The sequence below is a fragment of the Bactrocera neohumeralis genome, chromosome 4 (genome assembly GCF_024586455.1).
Source record: "Bactrocera neohumeralis isolate Rockhampton chromosome 4, APGP_CSIRO_Bneo_wtdbg2-racon-allhic-juicebox.fasta_v2, whole genome shotgun sequence".
Lineage (NCBI taxonomy): Eukaryota > Metazoa > Arthropoda > Insecta > Diptera > Tephritidae > Bactrocera > Bactrocera neohumeralis.
The window spans coordinates 18,088,978-18,105,929 of NC_065921.1; the positions used below are offsets into that span (position 1 = coordinate 18,088,978).

The following is a 16,952-nucleotide window of genomic DNA, read 5'->3' on the forward strand; positions in this document are numbered from 1 at the left end:
TTCGAGCGTAATGTAGTGTTAGGAAAATTGCAAAATTTGAATAAAAGAATATATAATATGTAGGCACAATTTATTTTTGTTTATTTTTCTATATACAAAGTATGACAATTTTAAAATTTAAATTTTTTAAATCAATGTGTTTAATTTTTATGAATATTAAAAGCTTGCATTTTTAAATACATTTGCATTACAGTTTTGAAGCATTTACTTAACTTTTAAACAATTAATAAATTTTTTAATATATTTGAAAGCAGCTTGTTTTTTATTTGTAGTGACATTTTAAATACACCAACACGAAAAATAAATATACGACAGCTTTTGAAGGCTGGAAATAAACCAACAACAACTAATTAATATTAAAAACATGAATTTTTAAGAAATTAAAGCATATTAAAAATAATTATTTATTGCAAGCTCTTCTTTTTGTTGCAATTTATGCTGCTTTTAATTTTTTTTATATTTAACACAAATCATTTATAGGAGAAATATTTTCAAAAATATATATAAAACACAAAAAATATTTGTAAAGAATAATAATTAATTGTAGTTGTTTAAAACTGCGGTTACTACTGCTAAGTCCATATTCAATAAAATAAAAAAAATGTAGAGAAAAAATATCAATAAATGTTCGCTAAAGTTTAAAAAGAGGCCAATGCTTTATCAATGAATTGCATAATCAAATTTGAAATATAACTGTATGTTTAGCATCTTGAGATTTGAAGATTAGCAAATTAATACAAGTTAGTGAATGCATTTTGTTATAATTGTATGCATTTAGTGTTTTTTTTTGCCAAAACGTTTATTTAAAGAAATCCACAAAAGTACGTATGATTTAAAATTAGAAATATTTGGAATTGTGTATATATAAAAACGTAAATCTGTTGTGAGACCAAAATATCTGCACATTCTCTCAGTTTTTGAGATATCGATCTGAAATTTTGCTTTCCTGCAAACTTTCTTTTCTTCCCGAGAAGCTGCTCAGAAGCTGTGAAGGTTATTAAAGCACGCTGCAGCCCAAGTTAACGTTTTTTTTCTTGTTTTATATTTTTATTAATTTATTCCTTTTTTAATTTTAATTAAGAAGATAGTTGCATTGGAAGGATAAAAAAATATCAATTTATTTTTAAGTAGCATTAACTAGTATGACAATTAGGGAAATAATCCATACAAATTCCATATATACTAATAATTGCTTACATATATACATAAACTAGTGAATGTAATTATATACAAACATATATATAAATATTAATTCCAATGTTAAAGGAAATTTAATGCACTCTAGCGAATAGAAAACGAATAATAGAATTGGAAGTAAAAAAATAATAATGAAAACCTTAACAAACATAGCTAAAATATCAACTGCTCATTAGCTGCAGCTTTTGTTATTAGCTTAAAAATATGTAGAATAAGAAAATGTTAACTTTGCAACATTGATTTGGCATAGCTTGGCGCTTACAATTCTACGAAATTACATATTTGCCTAAACACTAAACTTAAACTGCTTGCTTTTGTTGTGGTTTTGCAGTTAAATAATTTATGTAATTTTATATAACAGTTACAATTGTTTTTATGTAATCATAAATGTTAAAAAATATGTAAAATTATGAAGTATGTATTACAACGTACATACATACCTAGAAATACAACAAATAAATTAAATAAAAAATAAAGAACTCGCACCTTTATTGAACCTGAGATATCTCTCAAGTAAGTCGTTTTTTATTTTTTAACATCTTTTCGAAATTTTTCCCATTTTTGGATATCTAACTCCCAGTATACTGCTTGCCATATTCATTGCTTAAATTCAATTGCACATAGGGTCCCATCAAACTGATAAACGTGAGTATACGATTACGACTGTTACCCGCTTGCGCCAGCAACTCCGCCGTCCGGCAGGGATGTATTGCTATATATGGCTTGCCAAGTACGGGGTGATCCAATTGCGTCATAATGCTCAGCATATCCGCAGCTGTGCGTGGAACTGTGGAATCCACACTATTGGTATTGCTGGCAACGTCGCCGTAGTCACGAAAAATGCGCCAGGCCTCTTCGATACACAACATGCTGCCGTCTAGTAAGTAGATAGTGTTAATAATAAAATTTACAATAATAGAGTGGTACTAACCATTACGATAAATGCGAAAATACAAAGCAGGCACTTGGTAAGAAATACTGTAAACGATGTGATATTCGATTTTGAGTAAATCATTGCTTGCCGGCGTCGCGGCAGTTTCATCTTCCATACAATCGGTAGTATCATCCAGAACATCAGTACAACTTTTCTGATCAACAGTGTTTATTATTTTTTGTTCATAAATAAGATATGCATTGCCTTCTTGCTCATCCTATATTATTCATTACATATTTTAGTATAATTTGCTTATTTGTATTGAATTTCATAAATAATACCTTCTTATATAAAGTCCATGAGTCATTCAGGCGCTCAGAAATTTTTTGGAACTCCGTAGCTTCCTGCAGAAACTCTTCCCAGTTCAGTGTAACAATTGACATTGTTAACTTTATTTAAATAATTAATTTATATTACCAAATGTGTGCTCTTTATAGATTTTGTCAGCGTGTGATAGAGCTAAAATAAAAGAGTATTGAATAATATCACTAAATAAAATTAATTTGAACTTTATGTATATACTTATGTACTTTATAACCATCTGTTTGGGTGCCACCCGATCAGCTGTTTTTCTGTTTATCAACATTTTTTTATGCTTTTTATAAAAAAGAGAATAAAACAAGAAAAGAATACGCTTCACAAATACAAAAGATTCCATACACAAGCTTGATTTTGATCGGAGAGCATGAATCTGGCATGAATGGCAGCTACATATATGGTGTTCCGATCAGAACAATTTGTTTGTAGCGATGGCTCAAACAATAATCCGTGCCAAATTTCGCTAATATATCTCATCAAATAAAGTTTCCCATACAAAGAATGAATTCTGCCCGCTGTTTTTATACATATAGTTGGCATATGCTAAAGATGTTCGATATCGGAAGAAAAGAACATGTGCAAATTTTCAGAACGATATCTCAAAAACTGAGGGACTAGTTCGCGTATATACAGACGGACGGACTTACAATTATATTTTAGAGTCTCCGACGTTTTATTCAGATTTTTGTAAACTTCTCGGGCAAACTGTCCAGGGTATATTAATAAAAACAAAACTTCCTCATACTAAATATATAAAAAAACTTCAAGTTTGTTCTCAATTCATATTATCAACATTTATTTATTTAAATAGTTGCTATAATTGTCATTGATATTTTTCTTCTATAGACGATATGTTTTGTAAGCAGACAAACAACATCTATACCAAGCGTATTATAACGTATACGTAAATATAATTAAAACTTAAACGGAAAGCATATTTAAAATACAAACAAGCACAGCAGTTAAAATGGAATATTTATGCAAACCGTTAAAAAACAGGATTTTATTAACATAGCTGTAGTTGGCAACGATTGATTAACTTAAATACGCACTGTAACAACTGCAGTTTGGCTAAATATGCAAGAGCGATGAAGATTGCGTGAGACCATCACAGGTGGTCATGTCGTATATGCGTATACTACGATAAGTTTTTCTTTTTAATTTAGCTTTAGCTCCACTATCTGTCAACCATAAGTATACTAGTGTTTAAATTAAAATCCTCCAACATTTCTACATAATTTTATATGTATTTACGTGAAGAAAGTCTTTTTCACTCTGCCACTTCTTCGTCTTGCACATTTTCCGTTCTACGAATTTGCACCACTGTTACCATTGCGGCTTTGTCATCGAATTTACATGTTACAGTTACTTCGCTTAATTGAAAGGTGAATATTTGTGAACCATATTTTGTACGCAGATATACAGAACGCGGATCAGCTTCCAAAATGTCTATTATGCATTGCCGATTAACTTGTAGCTCTTGTAATTGGGTTTCGGCACGCTCATTAAAGCAAACCTTTAAGCGATGACTTCCTGCTACCCAATTGGGTACTTTTACAGCACTCAACGGCGGTGAAATATGGTTAACTAAATTGGGCGGTGTTGAACTATGGTAATTCCCTACACCACCACTGCCGCTACCGCCGACTGTATCATCACTACTACTATTACTTCCTCCTGTAGCACCAGCTGCAAGCAATTCAAGCTCTGATTCTTCACCGTCTGGCTCTTGACGCGAATCATAAAAATCCAATGTTTCCAGTGGACCAACAGAAATGCGACCTATACAATTTAAAACAGAAGTATAAAGTAGTTTTTCAGTCATAAATGTATGATTAGGATAATTACCAGAGTCCATTGCCGAAGCTGGTGAATCATAAAACGGTATAAATGGTTTAATATCAAGCAATGGTGTACCATCAACCATATCGGTTCCGAAGAATGTAATCGTTGCTCCTTCCACCTTTTCAATTTCAACCAAGGACAAACCGATTGGGCAGGGACGATGCGGTGAACGAGTGGAAAATACACCCACACGCTCACCACCTAAACGTGGTGGTGCGACCTTGGCTTTCGGATGTGCATTGTTTTTATGAAAATGATAAATTAGCCACATGTGTGAGTATTCTTCTAAACCTTCCAATGCGTGTTCTGGATTTGTAAAAGTATCGGAGTTCAACTCCACAATGCCACGCAACCGACCGCCTACACTCGACTGTCGGGGCACACCACGTTTTTCTGGAAATGCGGTACGTATCACGCCGATTTGCTGCCAACGCACACCACCTAACGCCTCCGCATTTGAGTCCTGAAATATATTTAAAAAATAATACAATGTCAATAATAAATATTTGCTCGGGAAAGTGTTTTAAAAACACTTTCATGCCAACAAATTCCATTTACATCTAATTGCTGATTTTGTTTGGGTGTTACATTGCTATTGCGGGTGTTTTCCTCTGCAGTTTGGCGACGACAACCCTCGCAGCGGAATTCTCGAAGCAGACGGGCCACACTATCGATATCCTTTCTTTGAACGTGTTGCAAATTGCGCACTTGTTGTCTAATTGCAAACAAAAGAAATGAAAAAATTGTTTTAAAATGGTTTACTTTAGCATATGAATTCGATTCCATCATACCTCAATTTGTTGATTTCATTGCGTGCGATGGTTAATTGATTTTGCAGCGCCAACACTTCATTCTCCAACATGATGTTTTACGTGTACAACTTTTACATAAATATTTTAAATAACACCACATTTACTATTAACACCAGAAGAAAATCATAAATTCAGACCGGTAAGTATTTGCGAAAAAAAAGTGTTTTTTATATTTTATTTTAGCACTGACAACATAAACAGAAAAACTATATCACACAACCTCTTGCCGGCGGTCAGGGTTGCACAGCAACTAATTCTTTATTAAAATTCATTTTAAGAAAATTTATTTACCAACATTAAATGTCAGAAAACCAGTAATACTCATCATTGAAATATAAAAACATTACATTTAATACCAATAGTTAATTGAAATATATTTTACAATAAACTTACCCTATGGAAAAGTTTAACACTAACTAGGGACGAGTACTTGCTAAATGCAAGACATAACATTTCCCTGTATTTTGGCAGGTTGTCTCTTTCTACGCTACCTCTTATATCTATACCCTATTGGTTTTGTTTTGGTTAACAGTATGGTTATATGGGCAAGTGATTTGCTTAAAACCAAGTACCCGGTTGCTTACAACATCAACACTAACACTGTTTACTTTTTATCAAAATTCGTTAAAAATAACTAATCACCTGCGAATCTTTGTGTTCACAACACAAACAAGAGTGCCCCAATGAACATTGAACTTCACAAAGAATTTTAAAATTATTTTGCTTTTGTCTTTGTAATAAAGTATGAGAATCAACGGGTGAGGACGATAAATTATAGAAATTTCAGTTGACCTTTAAGATGTTTCGCATTGCATTACTTATAGGACACTTCGTGGTAAGACGGTATTTATAACCGGCGCCTCCAGAGGAATTGGAAAAGCCATAGCATTAAAGGCTGCACGCGATGGTGCCAATGTTGTAATAGCAGCAAAAACAGCGGAGCCCCATCCAAAGTTATCTGGCACAATTTACAGTGCAGCAAAAGAAAGTATGTAAATGTTTAAAATGTGATCTGTAATAATTCGATAACATCATACACAGTTGAAAATGAAGGCGGCAAGGCTCTGGCATGCATTGTAGACGTCCGAGACGAACTGCAAGTGCGCAAAGCAGTTCAAGCTGCTGTGGAAAAATTCGGTGGCATTGATATTCTGATCAACAATGCCAGTGCAATTTCATTAACACCCACACTTGAAACGGATATGAAACGTTACGACTTGATGCACAACATCAATACAAGAGGCACATTTCTGGTGTAAATAATTAAAAATATGCTCCTACCATTAGTTATATTCACTATTAAAATATTATTCATGCAGCACGAAGGAATGCTTACCATATCTACTAAAAAGCAAACATGGACACATTTTGAATATATCACCACCGCTCGTCATGTCACCACATTGGTTCAGTACTCATGTAGCCTATACCATGGCCAAGTATGGCATGTCAATGTGTGTACTTGGCATGGCTGAAGAGTTCAGAAGTCAAGGCATAGCAGTGAATGCGTTATGGCCACGTACAGCTATCTATACTGCAGCTGTTGAAATGCTACAAGGAGTGGAAGCTTCCCATTATTCACGCACACCTGAAATTATGGCTGACGCAGCATATGCAATACTCTGTAAAGATCCAAATACCTGTACTGGCAACTTCTTCATTGATGAAGAAGTCTTAATTGCAGAGGGTGTGCAAGACTTAAAGCGATATGCTTGTTTCCCCGAAAACGCAGACAATCTTATATCGGATTTTTTCCTACCGGAGAAGTACATTTCGAAATTATAAGCTAACACATTTTAAAAATATCTGTTTGTATATTTATAATAATTTGGTGGAATGTTTTAATTAATAAAGATCAATATATCTATTTACATATATTTCTACTTCTGAAAAAAAAAACACAAATTTTTATTGTCTTATTCTTCTCTATATAGTATATAATAAAAATTTATTATACTACTATTATTATTATAAAAAATTATTATTATATTACTACTATTATTATATACTATATGGAGGAGAATTTAAGCAAGTTTTTATGGTATATATGTATCTCTTTTCGTAAATAAGATATGTATGTACTCACTGAAGATTTTATATCTTTTTGCTTTTTTTTAATCTCTCTACGTTATCTTCAGCCGTATACTTTGCCCTCTTTACAACAACCTGTTCATAGCTACTTTTGTTGTGTTATTTTTTTGTTAGCCATAGAGATCAGTTGCATTCACCGAAGGCTTGCTAGTAGATGAAATTATTTACATAAATCAGTATGCAGAACTTTGGGTAAAAAATTGTTTACACTTTTCACTTTAAATATTCATTAATTTTATAAGTTTAGCGCATTACGGGGCAAGACATTATTTATTACGGGGTCGTCTCGTGGAATTGGTAAGGCAATCGCGCTAAAAGCTGCGCGAGACGGTGCTAATATTATAGTAGCAGCCAAAACAGCTGATCCACATCCCAAGCTGCCGGGTACTATTTACACAGCCGCAGAAGAAAGTGAGTAGTTACCAGAGGAAACCACCATCTAATGATTTTATATTTATGCAAATATTTGCATGTATAAATAAACATATATACATATATTCTAATAGTTGAAAAAGCGGGCGGTAAAGCGTTGGCATGTGTTGTTGATGTTCGCGATGAGGAGCAAGTACGAGCTGCCGTGCAACAAGCCGTAGCTAAATTTGGTGGCATTGATATTCTAGTCAATAATGCAAGTGCGATATCATTGACTTCTACTTTGAAAACTGACATGAAACGTTACGATCTCATGAATGGTATTAATAGTAGAGGCACTTTTTTGGTGTAAGTTATAAATCAGCACATTTAATTTAACTATTATCTAAATTTCTTTCACAGTTCAAAGGAATGCTTACCTTATTTGCTGAAGAGCAATCATGCTCATATTTTGAATATATCACCCCCACTTACCCTAACACCTAGATGGTTTGCTTCAAATGTGGCTTATACAATGGCTAAATACGGTATGTCAATGTGTGTACTGGGTATGGCTGAAGAATTCAAAGAACGCGGAGTAGCAGTTAATGCGTTATGGCCGCGTACAACGGTGCACACAGCAGCAATTGAAATGTTGCGTGGTTCTGAAGGTGCTAAATATTCGCGTAAGCCGGATATAATGGCTGATGCTGCATATGTTATACTTTCTCATAAACCTAGTAAGCACACGGGTAACTTCTACATCGATGACGAAGTACTAAGTGAAGTTGGAGTAAAAGATTTTACGCAATATGCTTGCTATCCTGAAAACGCCGATAAGCTGGAGCTGGATGGATTTTTGCCAGAAATTTATTATAAATCTAAGATGTAATAATCATAATAAGCAAAAATTTGGTTAATAATAATAAATATACAAATGTTGTATATAATCTATATTCTTACCAATTTACCAGTTTCCAAAATTAGGTTTAATTTGCTATTCAAGTTGGAAAGTTTTGGTTTCAGTGGAAGTTCAATTTTCAAATTGAAATAAAGGGTGCACTTTATAGAAATACTCGTTACATTTATTTGTAGGCCCCAAATCGTTATTCATTATAAACAAAAATTGCATACGGCATCACCACATATAAATGAAGTGACAGTGGTTAAGTTTGACAATTGTGAATATTATATGACGATAAGAAGAAGCAGATTAACAATTTGCTGGTCATTCGAAGAATTTTGTTTTCTGTAGGTAATTGCATTATTTATATTTTATTAGAGGTCCATATTTTAGAATTGAAAGTTACCATATACTAATACAACGAATATATATTGTGTAACTTTTAGATATTTAATTTGTGCATTGAAAACCCAGAAAAATGTCGCGTGGTAGTTCAGCCGGCTTTGATAGACACATTACCATTTTCTCGCCTGAGGGACGTCTCTACCAAGTGGGTAAGAAGGATATAATAAAGCGAATAAAAAAAATTAGTCATTATATTAATAAATTTATTCGAACAGAGTACGCCTTCAAATCTATTGATCATGAAGGTCTTACGTCGGTAGCATTAAAAGGCAAAGATTGCGCCGTAGTAGCTACTCAAAAGAAGGTAGCCGAAAAGCTGATTGATCCGGAAACTGTAACACATCTATTCCGCATTACCAAAAATATTGGCTGTGTGATGACTGGACGCATATGTAAATAGTTATATTAAATTAAAATTGAGTTTTTTGTACATTTTTTTTCATTTTAGCTGATAGTCGATCACAAGTACAAAAAGCGCGTTATGAAGCAGCAAACTTTCGTTACAAATTCGGCTATGATATACCAGTAGATGTGCTGTGTAGACGCATTGCCGATGTTAACCAAGTGTACACGCAAAATGCTGAAATGCGTCCTCTAGCATGCAGTAAGTATTACTAATAAAAAAAGTTGAAAGCATATATGTTAACATTTTTTCTTTATTTCAGGCATGGTACTTATCGCCTACGACGACGAGTTGGGACCTGCCGTATATAAAACTGATCCTGCGGGTTATTATTGTGGATTAAAAGCTGTTGCTGTCGGCGTAAAACAACAAGATGCTAGAAGCTATTTGGAAAAGAAATACAAAAGTGAACTGTCGACAGAAAAGGCAATACAGCTGGCTATAACTTGTCTATCCCAAGTTCTACAAGTAGATTTCAAACCAAATGGTATTGAAATCGGCATTGTCACCAAGGACAGTCCAGAATTTACGGTGTTGGAAGAAAAAGAAATCGAAGATCATTTAACAAAAATAGCAGAAAAGGACTAATTTTAATAATGGAAACTTTTTACTTTTCGAATTAAGATTTGTTTTGGTTTCTTTGGCTACAAGCTTTAGCAAAGTAGCCAAAAATATAGCAGTAAAAGTAAAAAATATAGTTTTTGAAATGAAATTTAATTGACAACTGAACGGTAAAGTATAGTTTAATGAAGGAAGTTGAGAACATTCGAACCTATTTTCTTGTTATGACTAATGGCGAAATTTGGTTTACAATCAGTATCTCTGATCAAAGTACCAATGAACAAGCACTCAATTAGGCTTGTATAATGCAAGGCACATACCATGATTAGCGCTTTTAATGAATTGAGTAAATTGATTGGGATAATAAAATCTTTCCATTCTCTCATCGATTTTTCTTCAAATAGACAGCATGCATCAATGAAATATTTGCACACCACTGACTAGCCATTTCATTCGTATATTTTAGTTTTTGAAAATGTTGCAAATAGCAATAATTTGTCGAAAGCTAAATATAACTCTGATGGATACTACAGAGAGATAGAAAAATATGTTTTTATTGTTTGTATAAGTTGGTGTAAAGCTTTGGAATGTATTTAATATTTGTAAAAATGTTTTCTATAAGAATTGGAACTTTGAGTTTAATTTTTAATCCACAACATCTTTGGTATTATAACGAGCAACAAAGGCCGTCACATTAAATTTACGCTGACATCCTTTGTAGTTCATGTAACGAATCTTACCAAAAATTGCTCTATTGCGATAGGCACCATCATGTAAACCACCAATTGAGAACATGCAACCTAAAGTAATAGTTATTTTATATATTATTCACTATCTTTTTTATAATATTCAGTGGAAAATATTTTCAAAAATATATTCAGGTATTTCAGAATTAAAAAAAAAAATTGAAAACTCACCCACATAACCGTTGGAATCTCTGCCATCTAAACTATATTTGTCGTTTAAATAAATTGCAATTTCTAGCGCCTCTTCTGGTGAGTTGGACCATTCCAGTATCTTTTTGGCCCAATACTTACGAAGAAATCCGTGCATTTTGCCTTCACGAACCAGTTGTATTTGAGCAGCATTCCAGAGGTCATCATGTGTATTTGCTTGTTCAAAGTCTGAAAGTTTATAGGATGGATTGCGCTCGTCATAACGGTGTTCATCAAGTGTATTAAATGCCCACGAATATATCCCCTTAAGATTGTCATAGTTTTTATTGTAATAACAGAAATTGTCCGCCAATTCGCGATGAATAATTGCCTCTTCGCAAAAGGCTTCCACAGATTTTTGACATTTAGATGAGTAGCGCCTTACTTCCAGAACACAACGTTGTGCGGAAATTTGGCCTAATATTAAAATATGTACATATTTATATATTTAATGAAATAAAAAACAAATTTACCAAAGCGAATCCATGGCGATAACCCTGATAATGCATTTACTGTTGGGTCATCACGTTTTTCCCCATAAATGGGCAAACGTTTAGTACAAAAACTTTGCAATTGCTCACATGCCGCGGTATAACCCGATTTTGCCCACTTTACAACACCCACCGAGCAATCACCATCAAACCAGTTTCGGGCATTCTTCCAATCTACAAGTTTGAAATTGAAAACATTCTTATTATGTGGATGCTTTATTACTGGTGGAAATTCTGTGAGAAATTCATCCAATATTGGGTAAATCCTTCGACGCATATAAAAAGGCACAAACTCTTGTTTATGGGAAGCTATCCATAAAGGCACTATATTGTGTGCATCCACCTGCGTAAATGGTATGTTCACAGGTAAAACTGATTTTACTTCTTCTACGCGCTGCTGGTGCTCACGTAAGGGCGAAAAATCACAAACAACAGCGGAGATTTCATGCAAGCGCACAAATTCTGGTAAACAACATGCTGCTGATCCAAAGCATAAGTGCAAAGGGATTGATAGTTCATAGAGCTCGTGTTCTAGTTCTTCTAAACCACTCAATAGGAATTCATATTGCCGCTTTGTAACATTCGCATCTTGCGGTGTGATACAAAACGTAATCAAAAGTGGAAGTTCAAATTTTAAAGCTAAACGTTGTGCAAATAATAGTGCCCAATTGTCTTGCACCCGCGCATCCCGCGACATCCAATAGAGTATACCTCCGCATTGGACTTCACTTACTTTATCCTCGGAACTCAATACACGAACGCGTTTCTTATTAAAAGGAAATTCAGATATGCTGCTTGCTACGGATAAACGCCTTTGCATGAGTGAGTGCTTGGAAATGACAAGTTGTGGCGATATATCGGTGGAAGGTTCTGATATGTCCTCTTCTTCACTGGAACTAGGAGACTCAGCTTTACTGCGTAAATTATATTTTTCCTTCGAACGCTTCATTCCTATTATATTAGCCGAAATAATGCACTGGATGATTTATTAACTTTTAATTAATTGATTATTCGTTCCACAGTTTGGGTTGTTTTTACAAAATCTTATTCAAATGCGCGCTTTCTTATTTCACAACCATGTAAAATACTTATTAGATATAATAATGAATCGATTGTGTTTCTTAAACGTATCGAAATAAATTTATTGTTCCTATTAATAATGGAATCTGATAAGTATAAACGCTTTGTGATGAAAATCTCAAATATAGCATAATTATCTAAATTTAATATTTCTTATACCATTAAATATCAAAATTACAATTTATTGTTGGAAATTGGCGTATAAATCATCGTTTTCCGACTCTTAAAAAGTTCGTTGGCATAATAATCGATTGTAATATCTGTCATGCAAAAAGCTTTCACCCATCCATAACATATTTGAGCAGTTCCTACTTATTGAAAAACGAAACGGGCGCGTAAATAATTTCCGGGCGGATTCAGTGAACAAATAAAGTGCTTCACGTCTCAAAGTTTTAATTCTTTAGTATAAAAAGGTGTAATTAGTGAGTTTGAAGTAATCGGAATGTCCATTAAACGATTTCTGCATAAATTTTCAGTTATTTTTAACAAAATATGTAGCCGATTTCCAAGGCACGAATAAATTGTGCCTTAATTCCAATAAGAGCATAAAATAAAACCTGGTGGAATATGTAAACGCATATTGGTGTATAAACATGTCTATTATTTAAATCGAAGCCTCAAATAGTTAATATTTATATTTGCAATAATTTAAAATTCAATTATATGGCAGTAATTACACATATGCATATGTATTGTATGTACATACATATGTGTGTATGTGAAAATTTTTCTTTTATACAAATGAATAAATCTCATAGGAAGAACAATTCCTAGTGACATTAACAGAATATAAGTGCGCGTATTTCCGTTTCCTTTGAGTAACGTTAACAGTTTTCAATGATTCTTAATTTAGTGTGGTATTTCAGTGTTTCGGTTAATTGTTTAATATAGAATTATCAGAATAATTAATGTTACATCCATACAAAAGTGATTCCATAAAATTTCCGTACGTGAGACTCTGAACTAAAGTTAAATGCTTACACAACAGCAGAATGAGAGTTTCTAATAAAAGGAAACCGCTACCGGTAAGTTCGCATTTAAAATACATATATTATTGTTTGGTTGCACGTACATATGTATTTGAAAACTTGTACTTGGTCCTCTGTATGTTATCTTTCCATTAAGAATGTCATGTTTCCATTAAGAATCGGAAATTTATTCATTCACTATGATATCCCACATATATGGAATTTCTGTTTTTATCGAAAAATTGTTATCGATATTTTATAAATATTTAGGAATATTTTTAAACGTTAAATAATTAAATATATGGCGCTACAAAATCCTTTTTACAAATTTAATGCCAGTTTTGCTCAAAATTATAAATAGCTGTTTTTTCATATATAAAAAAAAAATCGAAATAATTTACGCGCCCGTTCAATTTCTGACTAATGAAACACTCATCTTTAGAAATTTTAGTTCCGACTTATTGAAAAACGAAACGGACGCATAATGAATTTCCGGGGGGTTTAATTCGGTGTTTAATGATTTATGTTATAAAGATTATATCCTGATGATTTATGTTATAAAGATTATATTCTGTACATGCTTTATAGTCTGTTTAAATTAATTTCATGTTCAAAAATATATTTATGTATAAATTTGCAACTATTTTTTAAAAATGTGCTTGCGGAATTTCCAATGCACGAATAATATGCTTTAATTCCAATGAACATATAAAATGGCGTTATTTCTACAAGTGGAATAACTGGATTATATAGTAATGTTAAGGCGTACATGATTCACAAAATGGCGGATAAGCGTGAATAGGCAAAATTAATCTTGAGAAAGCTTAAATTTTAAAATAAAGATTGAAATATTAGGCAAAATGAAAGTGTAGTTATTGTGAGTGAATAAATACGTATTTGTGATTAAAATGAAAATGAAAGTGTAGTAATTGTGAGTGTATAAATACGTATTTGTAATTTTTCAGCATATGCTGAATTAAATTCATAAAGAAATTCCTATTATCTACTTGAGTGTGTATGTTAAAAAAATGTTATAAAATATGTGTGAGCCTAAAATTAACATCGAAAAGTAAATTTTCAAAGGATTTATTGCTATATAGGAAACCGCTTTCGGTAAGTGTGCAATTAAAGTTTCTATTTTTTAGTAGTATTACATATTAAGAAAGTTGTTTAAAATTCATATTTATAACACATTTTTTATTTTTACATATGTACATAGTTACTCGCAGCATAAAAGCTATTCCTAATAGTTTGGTAGATTTCGTTTACTGCAATTATTAAGCTATTGCGGTTCACACAGATAATTCAGTTTGTATTAACTACCATATGAAATAAAAAAACAAATATCTATTTCCTCTACCTTTTAATTGCAGTAAATAATTTTAAAACTTAACAAGTGAAAAACACGCTTACATACATACTTTTGTATATGTAATAAGAGTACGAAAATACGTTTAATTTTTCTATTAACGATTAAGGTACATATGTATTCTTATGATCATTCAGTGAGATTTTCTAATCAAATGAGTATATATAAAAATATTAAAATCGGCTATTTAGAATTATGTGCTTTGCTACCATATCGAGCCACAAAAGCCGCAACGTCGAATTTACGCTGACATCCCTTATAATTCATGTAACGTATTTTTCCAAAAATTGGTCGTTCCGCCCATCCTTGATCATGCACGCCCCCAATCGACCACATACAACCTATAAATTTATTGTTATATTACTTGAAATGTCATGTTATCTTTAAACTCACCAACATAGCCGTTTGGATCTAGACCATCCAAACTATATTTATCATTCAAAAAAATTGCGGTTTCTAAAGCAGAATCAGGCGTAGAAGACCACTCCAGTATCTTTTTTGCCCAATACATACGCAGAAAACCATGCATTTTGCCTTCACGTAACAATTGCAGTTGTGCTGCGTTCCATAGATCGTCGTGGGTGCGAGCCTGCTCAAACTCCGCCAATGTGTAAGAAGGCGAGCGCTTATCTTTGCGATGGTCTTCTAAGGTTTTAGCTGCCCAAGCATGTAAGCCTTTTAGACTGTCGTAGTGTTCATTATAATAGCAGAAATTATCTGCTAATTCACGTCTTACTATAGCTTCTTCGCAAAAAGCTTCCACTGATGCTTTATATTTCGATTTTAGTCTCATTACTTCGAGAACACAGCGTTGTACAGAAATATGACCTACATAAAAACAATAGAAAACGGTATAAGAATCAATTGCAAAACGCTATACCAGCTTCCTTCTGATGTATTGGATTTTGAAAAATTATTATAACTATCTAATATAGTTCAAGCTAATATAATATTTATTTACCAAAATGAAACCACGGTGAAAGTCCGGATAACGCGTTTATAGTGGGATCGTTTCGCTTCTCATTAAAAATTCGTAAACGTTTTGCGCAAAAGCTCTGCAATTGTGCGCATGCAGCTGTATATCCTGGCTGAGCCCAATCAACTTCATCTACTGAACGATCGCATTCTAAAGCTGCCTCAGCTTCTTGCCAATTTACTGGTTCGTAATTTGAAATTATGTTCTTATTGTGCGGATGTTTTATAACGGGTGGAAATTCTGTAAGAAACTCTGGTAGTTTCGAATTAATTTTTCCACGTATAGTGCGCGCACCATACTCTTGCTTGTCGGAAGCTATCCATAATGGCACCACATTATGTGCATCCACCTGTATAAAGGGAACTTCAATGGATAGCTTTTCCTTTACTTCTTCAACCCACTGCTGTGGAACACGAAGTGGTGTAAAATCACACACCAGGGCACTAATTTTGTATTTATTTACTAACTCTGGTAAACGATTTTTAGGCGAGCCAAAACATAAGTGTAAAGGTACACTCAGTTCCCGGCATTCCCGCTCGACTTCTTTTAAGCCTCCGATTAAAAACTTGTATTGACGCAATGTGGCATTTAAGTACTTTGGTACCAGGCAAAATGTGACTAAAAGTGGTAATTTCAGTTTTAGAGCCAAACGTTGACTGTATAAGAAGGCCCAATTGTCTTGAACGCGCGCTTCACGCGACATCCAATACAATACACCACCGCTGCGCGATTCAGACACTTCTTCGACGGAATTAAGTACGCGTACACGTTTTTTGTTAAAACTAAATTCAGCAATGCTTTCAGCTGTTACTAAACGGCGTTGTTGTAAAGATTGTACTGAAATTGTAGTGGATGCTGCTTTTTCATTAATACCAACTCTTGAAAAACTATCATTATTCGTATCAACTCCACTAGAACCAGCAGATTTGATTTTCTTGGGCTTTGCCACCGCATTGGTTGCGCTCTTAACACGCTTCATTTCACTTAAATACTTTGTTTCAAGAGGAGAACACTTTCTGTTTGATGCAATTTGTTTATTTGCCAGAGGGAATGCATTTATTGCATTTTAGTTTTAGAGAGGAGAAATGAGTTGTTTTGATTATCGGGAATATGTTATCGATTTTCTAAATTTAACGTTTTAAATTTATTTAAATCGGACATCATACTTATCGAATAAACATATAAAGTCAGTTCCAATTTGAAATTCCAGCAAAATTCAAAAATTTAATATGAACCTGTATGTAGGTATGGACAATACCACTAAAGTTTTTGATGAAATTATGTCGTTGTATATGATTATATAAACTCACAA

The 16,952-nt window shown here is 33.2% G+C and overlaps 7 protein-coding genes across 8 annotated transcripts; 3 read left to right on the forward strand and 4 right to left on the reverse strand.

Moving 5' to 3' along the window:
• Positions 1-1,669: 1,669 nt before the first annotated feature.
• LOC126756840 (ubiquitin-like-conjugating enzyme ATG10) lies at positions 1,670-7,277 on the reverse strand. Its single transcript, XM_050470256.1, has 4 exons — positions 7,193-7,277; positions 2,413-2,590; positions 2,129-2,348; positions 1,670-2,074 (listed from the first exon to the last, which is right to left on the reverse strand). Exons 2-4 carry the CDS (start codon positions 2,512-2,514, stop codon positions 1,767-1,769), a joined length of 630 nt encoding a protein of 209 aa, XP_050326213.1. The 5' UTR covers positions 2,515-2,590; positions 7,193-7,277; the 3' UTR covers positions 1,670-1,766.
• On the reverse strand, positions 3,218-5,427 carry LOC126756820 (tRNA (adenine(37)-N6)-methyltransferase). The gene is made up of 4 exons (XM_050470227.1): positions 5,086-5,427; positions 4,853-5,009; positions 4,298-4,757; positions 3,218-4,231 (listed from the first exon to the last, which is right to left on the reverse strand). The coding sequence occupies exons 1-4, from the start codon at positions 5,154-5,156 to the stop codon at positions 3,720-3,722; spliced, it is 1,200 nt and encodes a 399-aa protein (XP_050326184.1). The 5' UTR covers positions 5,157-5,427; the 3' UTR covers positions 3,218-3,719.
• Positions 5,670-6,977, forward strand: LOC126756831 (hydroxysteroid dehydrogenase-like protein 2). The gene is made up of 4 exons (XM_050470241.1): positions 5,670-5,864; positions 5,931-6,094; positions 6,148-6,361; positions 6,426-6,977. Exons 1-4 carry the CDS (start codon positions 5,851-5,853, stop codon positions 6,889-6,891), a joined length of 858 nt encoding a protein of 285 aa, XP_050326198.1. The 5' UTR covers positions 5,670-5,850; the 3' UTR covers positions 6,892-6,977.
• A 19-nt stretch (positions 7,278-7,296) lies between the features above and the next one.
• LOC126756830 (hydroxysteroid dehydrogenase-like protein 2) lies at positions 7,297-8,498 on the forward strand. Its single transcript, XM_050470239.1, has 4 exons — positions 7,297-7,389; positions 7,445-7,608; positions 7,704-7,917; positions 7,972-8,498. Exons 1-4 carry the CDS (start codon positions 7,376-7,378, stop codon positions 8,438-8,440), a joined length of 861 nt encoding a protein of 286 aa, XP_050326196.1. The 5' UTR covers positions 7,297-7,375; the 3' UTR covers positions 8,441-8,498.
• Positions 8,499-8,706: 208 nt separating this feature from the next.
• On the forward strand, positions 8,707-9,957 carry LOC126756835 (proteasome subunit alpha type-6). Of its 2 annotated transcripts, none has more exons than XM_050470246.1 (5): positions 8,707-8,803; positions 8,899-9,006; positions 9,073-9,249; positions 9,306-9,461; positions 9,523-9,957. In XM_050470246.1, exons 2-5 carry the CDS (start codon positions 8,931-8,933, stop codon positions 9,846-9,848), a joined length of 735 nt encoding a protein of 244 aa, XP_050326203.1. In that variant the 5' UTR covers positions 8,707-8,803; positions 8,899-8,930; the 3' UTR covers positions 9,849-9,957. The 2 variants fall into 2 exon arrangements, with proteins under 2 accessions (XP_050326203.1, XP_050326204.1); XM_050470247.1 differs by having other exon boundaries at positions 8,715-8,799.
• Positions 9,958-10,359: 402 nt separating this feature from the next.
• Positions 10,360-12,322, reverse strand: LOC126756809 (deoxyribodipyrimidine photo-lyase-like). The gene is made up of 3 exons (XM_050470209.1): positions 11,230-12,322; positions 10,739-11,173; positions 10,360-10,621 (listed from the first exon to the last, which is right to left on the reverse strand). Exons 1-3 carry the CDS (start codon positions 12,194-12,196, stop codon positions 10,467-10,469), a joined length of 1,557 nt encoding a protein of 518 aa, XP_050326166.1. The 5' UTR covers positions 12,197-12,322; the 3' UTR covers positions 10,360-10,466.
• Positions 12,323-14,713: 2,391 nt separating this feature from the next.
• LOC126756808 (deoxyribodipyrimidine photo-lyase-like) lies at positions 14,714-16,682 on the reverse strand. Its single transcript, XM_050470208.1, has 3 exons — positions 15,626-16,682; positions 15,058-15,492; positions 14,714-15,005 (listed from the first exon to the last, which is right to left on the reverse strand). Exons 1-3 carry the CDS (start codon positions 16,617-16,619, stop codon positions 14,848-14,850), a joined length of 1,587 nt encoding a protein of 528 aa, XP_050326165.1. The 5' UTR covers positions 16,620-16,682; the 3' UTR covers positions 14,714-14,847.
• Between the last annotated feature and the right edge of the window lie 270 nt (positions 16,683-16,952).

Excerpts from the sequence above, each read along its gene's own strand:
- LOC126756840 (XM_050470256.1), bottom strand. The coding sequence starts at position 2,514 with ATGTCAATTGTTACACTGAACTGGGAAGAGTTTCTGCAGGAAGCTACG. Across the intron at positions 2,349-2,412 it reads CATGGACTTTATATAAGAAG|GATGAGCAAGAAGGCAATGC; the intron begins GTATTATTTATG and ends TGAATAATATAG. Across the intron at positions 2,075-2,128 it reads TTTTCGCATTTATCGTAATG|ACGGCAGCATGTTGTGTATC; the intron begins GTTAGTACCACT and ends TCTACTTACTAG.
- LOC126756820 (XM_050470227.1), bottom strand. The coding sequence starts at position 5,156 with ATGTTGGAGAATGAAGTGTTGGCGCTGCAAAATCAATTAACCATCGCA. Across the intron at positions 5,010-5,085 it reads AATGAAATCAACAAATTGAG|ACAACAAGTGCGCAATTTGC; the intron begins GTATGATGGAAT and ends GTTTGCAATTAG. Across the intron at positions 4,232-4,297 it reads AGCTTCGGCAATGGACTCTG|GTCGCATTTCTGTTGGTCCA; the intron begins GTAATTATCCTA and ends TAAATTGTATAG.
- LOC126756831 (XM_050470241.1), top strand. Across the intron at positions 6,095-6,147 it reads TTACAGTGCAGCAAAAGAAA|TTGAAAATGAAGGCGGCAAG; the intron begins GTATGTAAATGT and ends CATCATACACAG. Across the intron at positions 6,362-6,425 it reads ACAAGAGGCACATTTCTGGT|CACGAAGGAATGCTTACCAT; the intron begins GTAAATAATTAA and ends TTATTCATGCAG.
- LOC126756830 (XM_050470239.1), top strand. Across the intron at positions 7,609-7,703 it reads TTACACAGCCGCAGAAGAAA|TTGAAAAAGCGGGCGGTAAA; the intron begins GTGAGTAGTTAC and ends ATATTCTAATAG. Across the intron at positions 7,918-7,971 it reads AGTAGAGGCACTTTTTTGGT|TTCAAAGGAATGCTTACCTT; the intron begins GTAAGTTATAAA and ends TTTCTTTCACAG.
- LOC126756835 (XM_050470246.1), top strand. The coding sequence starts at position 8,931 with ATGTCGCGTGGTAGTTCAGCCGGCTTTGATAGACACATTACCATTTTC. Across the intron at positions 9,250-9,305 it reads TGTGATGACTGGACGCATAT|CTGATAGTCGATCACAAGTA; the intron begins GTAAATAGTTAT and ends TTTTCATTTTAG. Across the intron at positions 9,462-9,522 it reads AATGCGTCCTCTAGCATGCA|GCATGGTACTTATCGCCTAC; the intron begins GTAAGTATTACT and ends TCTTTATTTCAG.
- LOC126756809 (XM_050470209.1), bottom strand. The coding sequence starts at position 12,196 with ATGAAGCGTTCGAAGGAAAAATATAATTTACGCAGTAAAGCTGAGTCT. Across the intron at positions 11,174-11,229 it reads ATCGCCATGGATTCGCTTTG|GCCAAATTTCCGCACAACGT; the intron begins GTAAATTTGTTT and ends TTTTAATATTAG. Across the intron at positions 10,622-10,738 it reads AGATTCCAACGGTTATGTGG|GTTGCATGTTCTCAATTGGT; the intron begins GTGAGTTTTCAA and ends CTATTACTTTAG.
- LOC126756808 (XM_050470208.1), bottom strand. The coding sequence starts at position 16,619 with ATGAAGCGTGTTAAGAGCGCAACCAATGCGGTGGCAAAGCCCAAGAAA. Across the intron at positions 15,493-15,625 it reads TTCACCGTGGTTTCATTTTG|GTCATATTTCTGTACAACGC; the intron begins GTAAATAAATAT and ends GTTTTTATGTAG. Across the intron at positions 15,006-15,057 it reads AGATCCAAACGGCTATGTTG|GTTGTATGTGGTCGATTGGG; the intron begins GTGAGTTTAAAG and ends ATAAATTTATAG.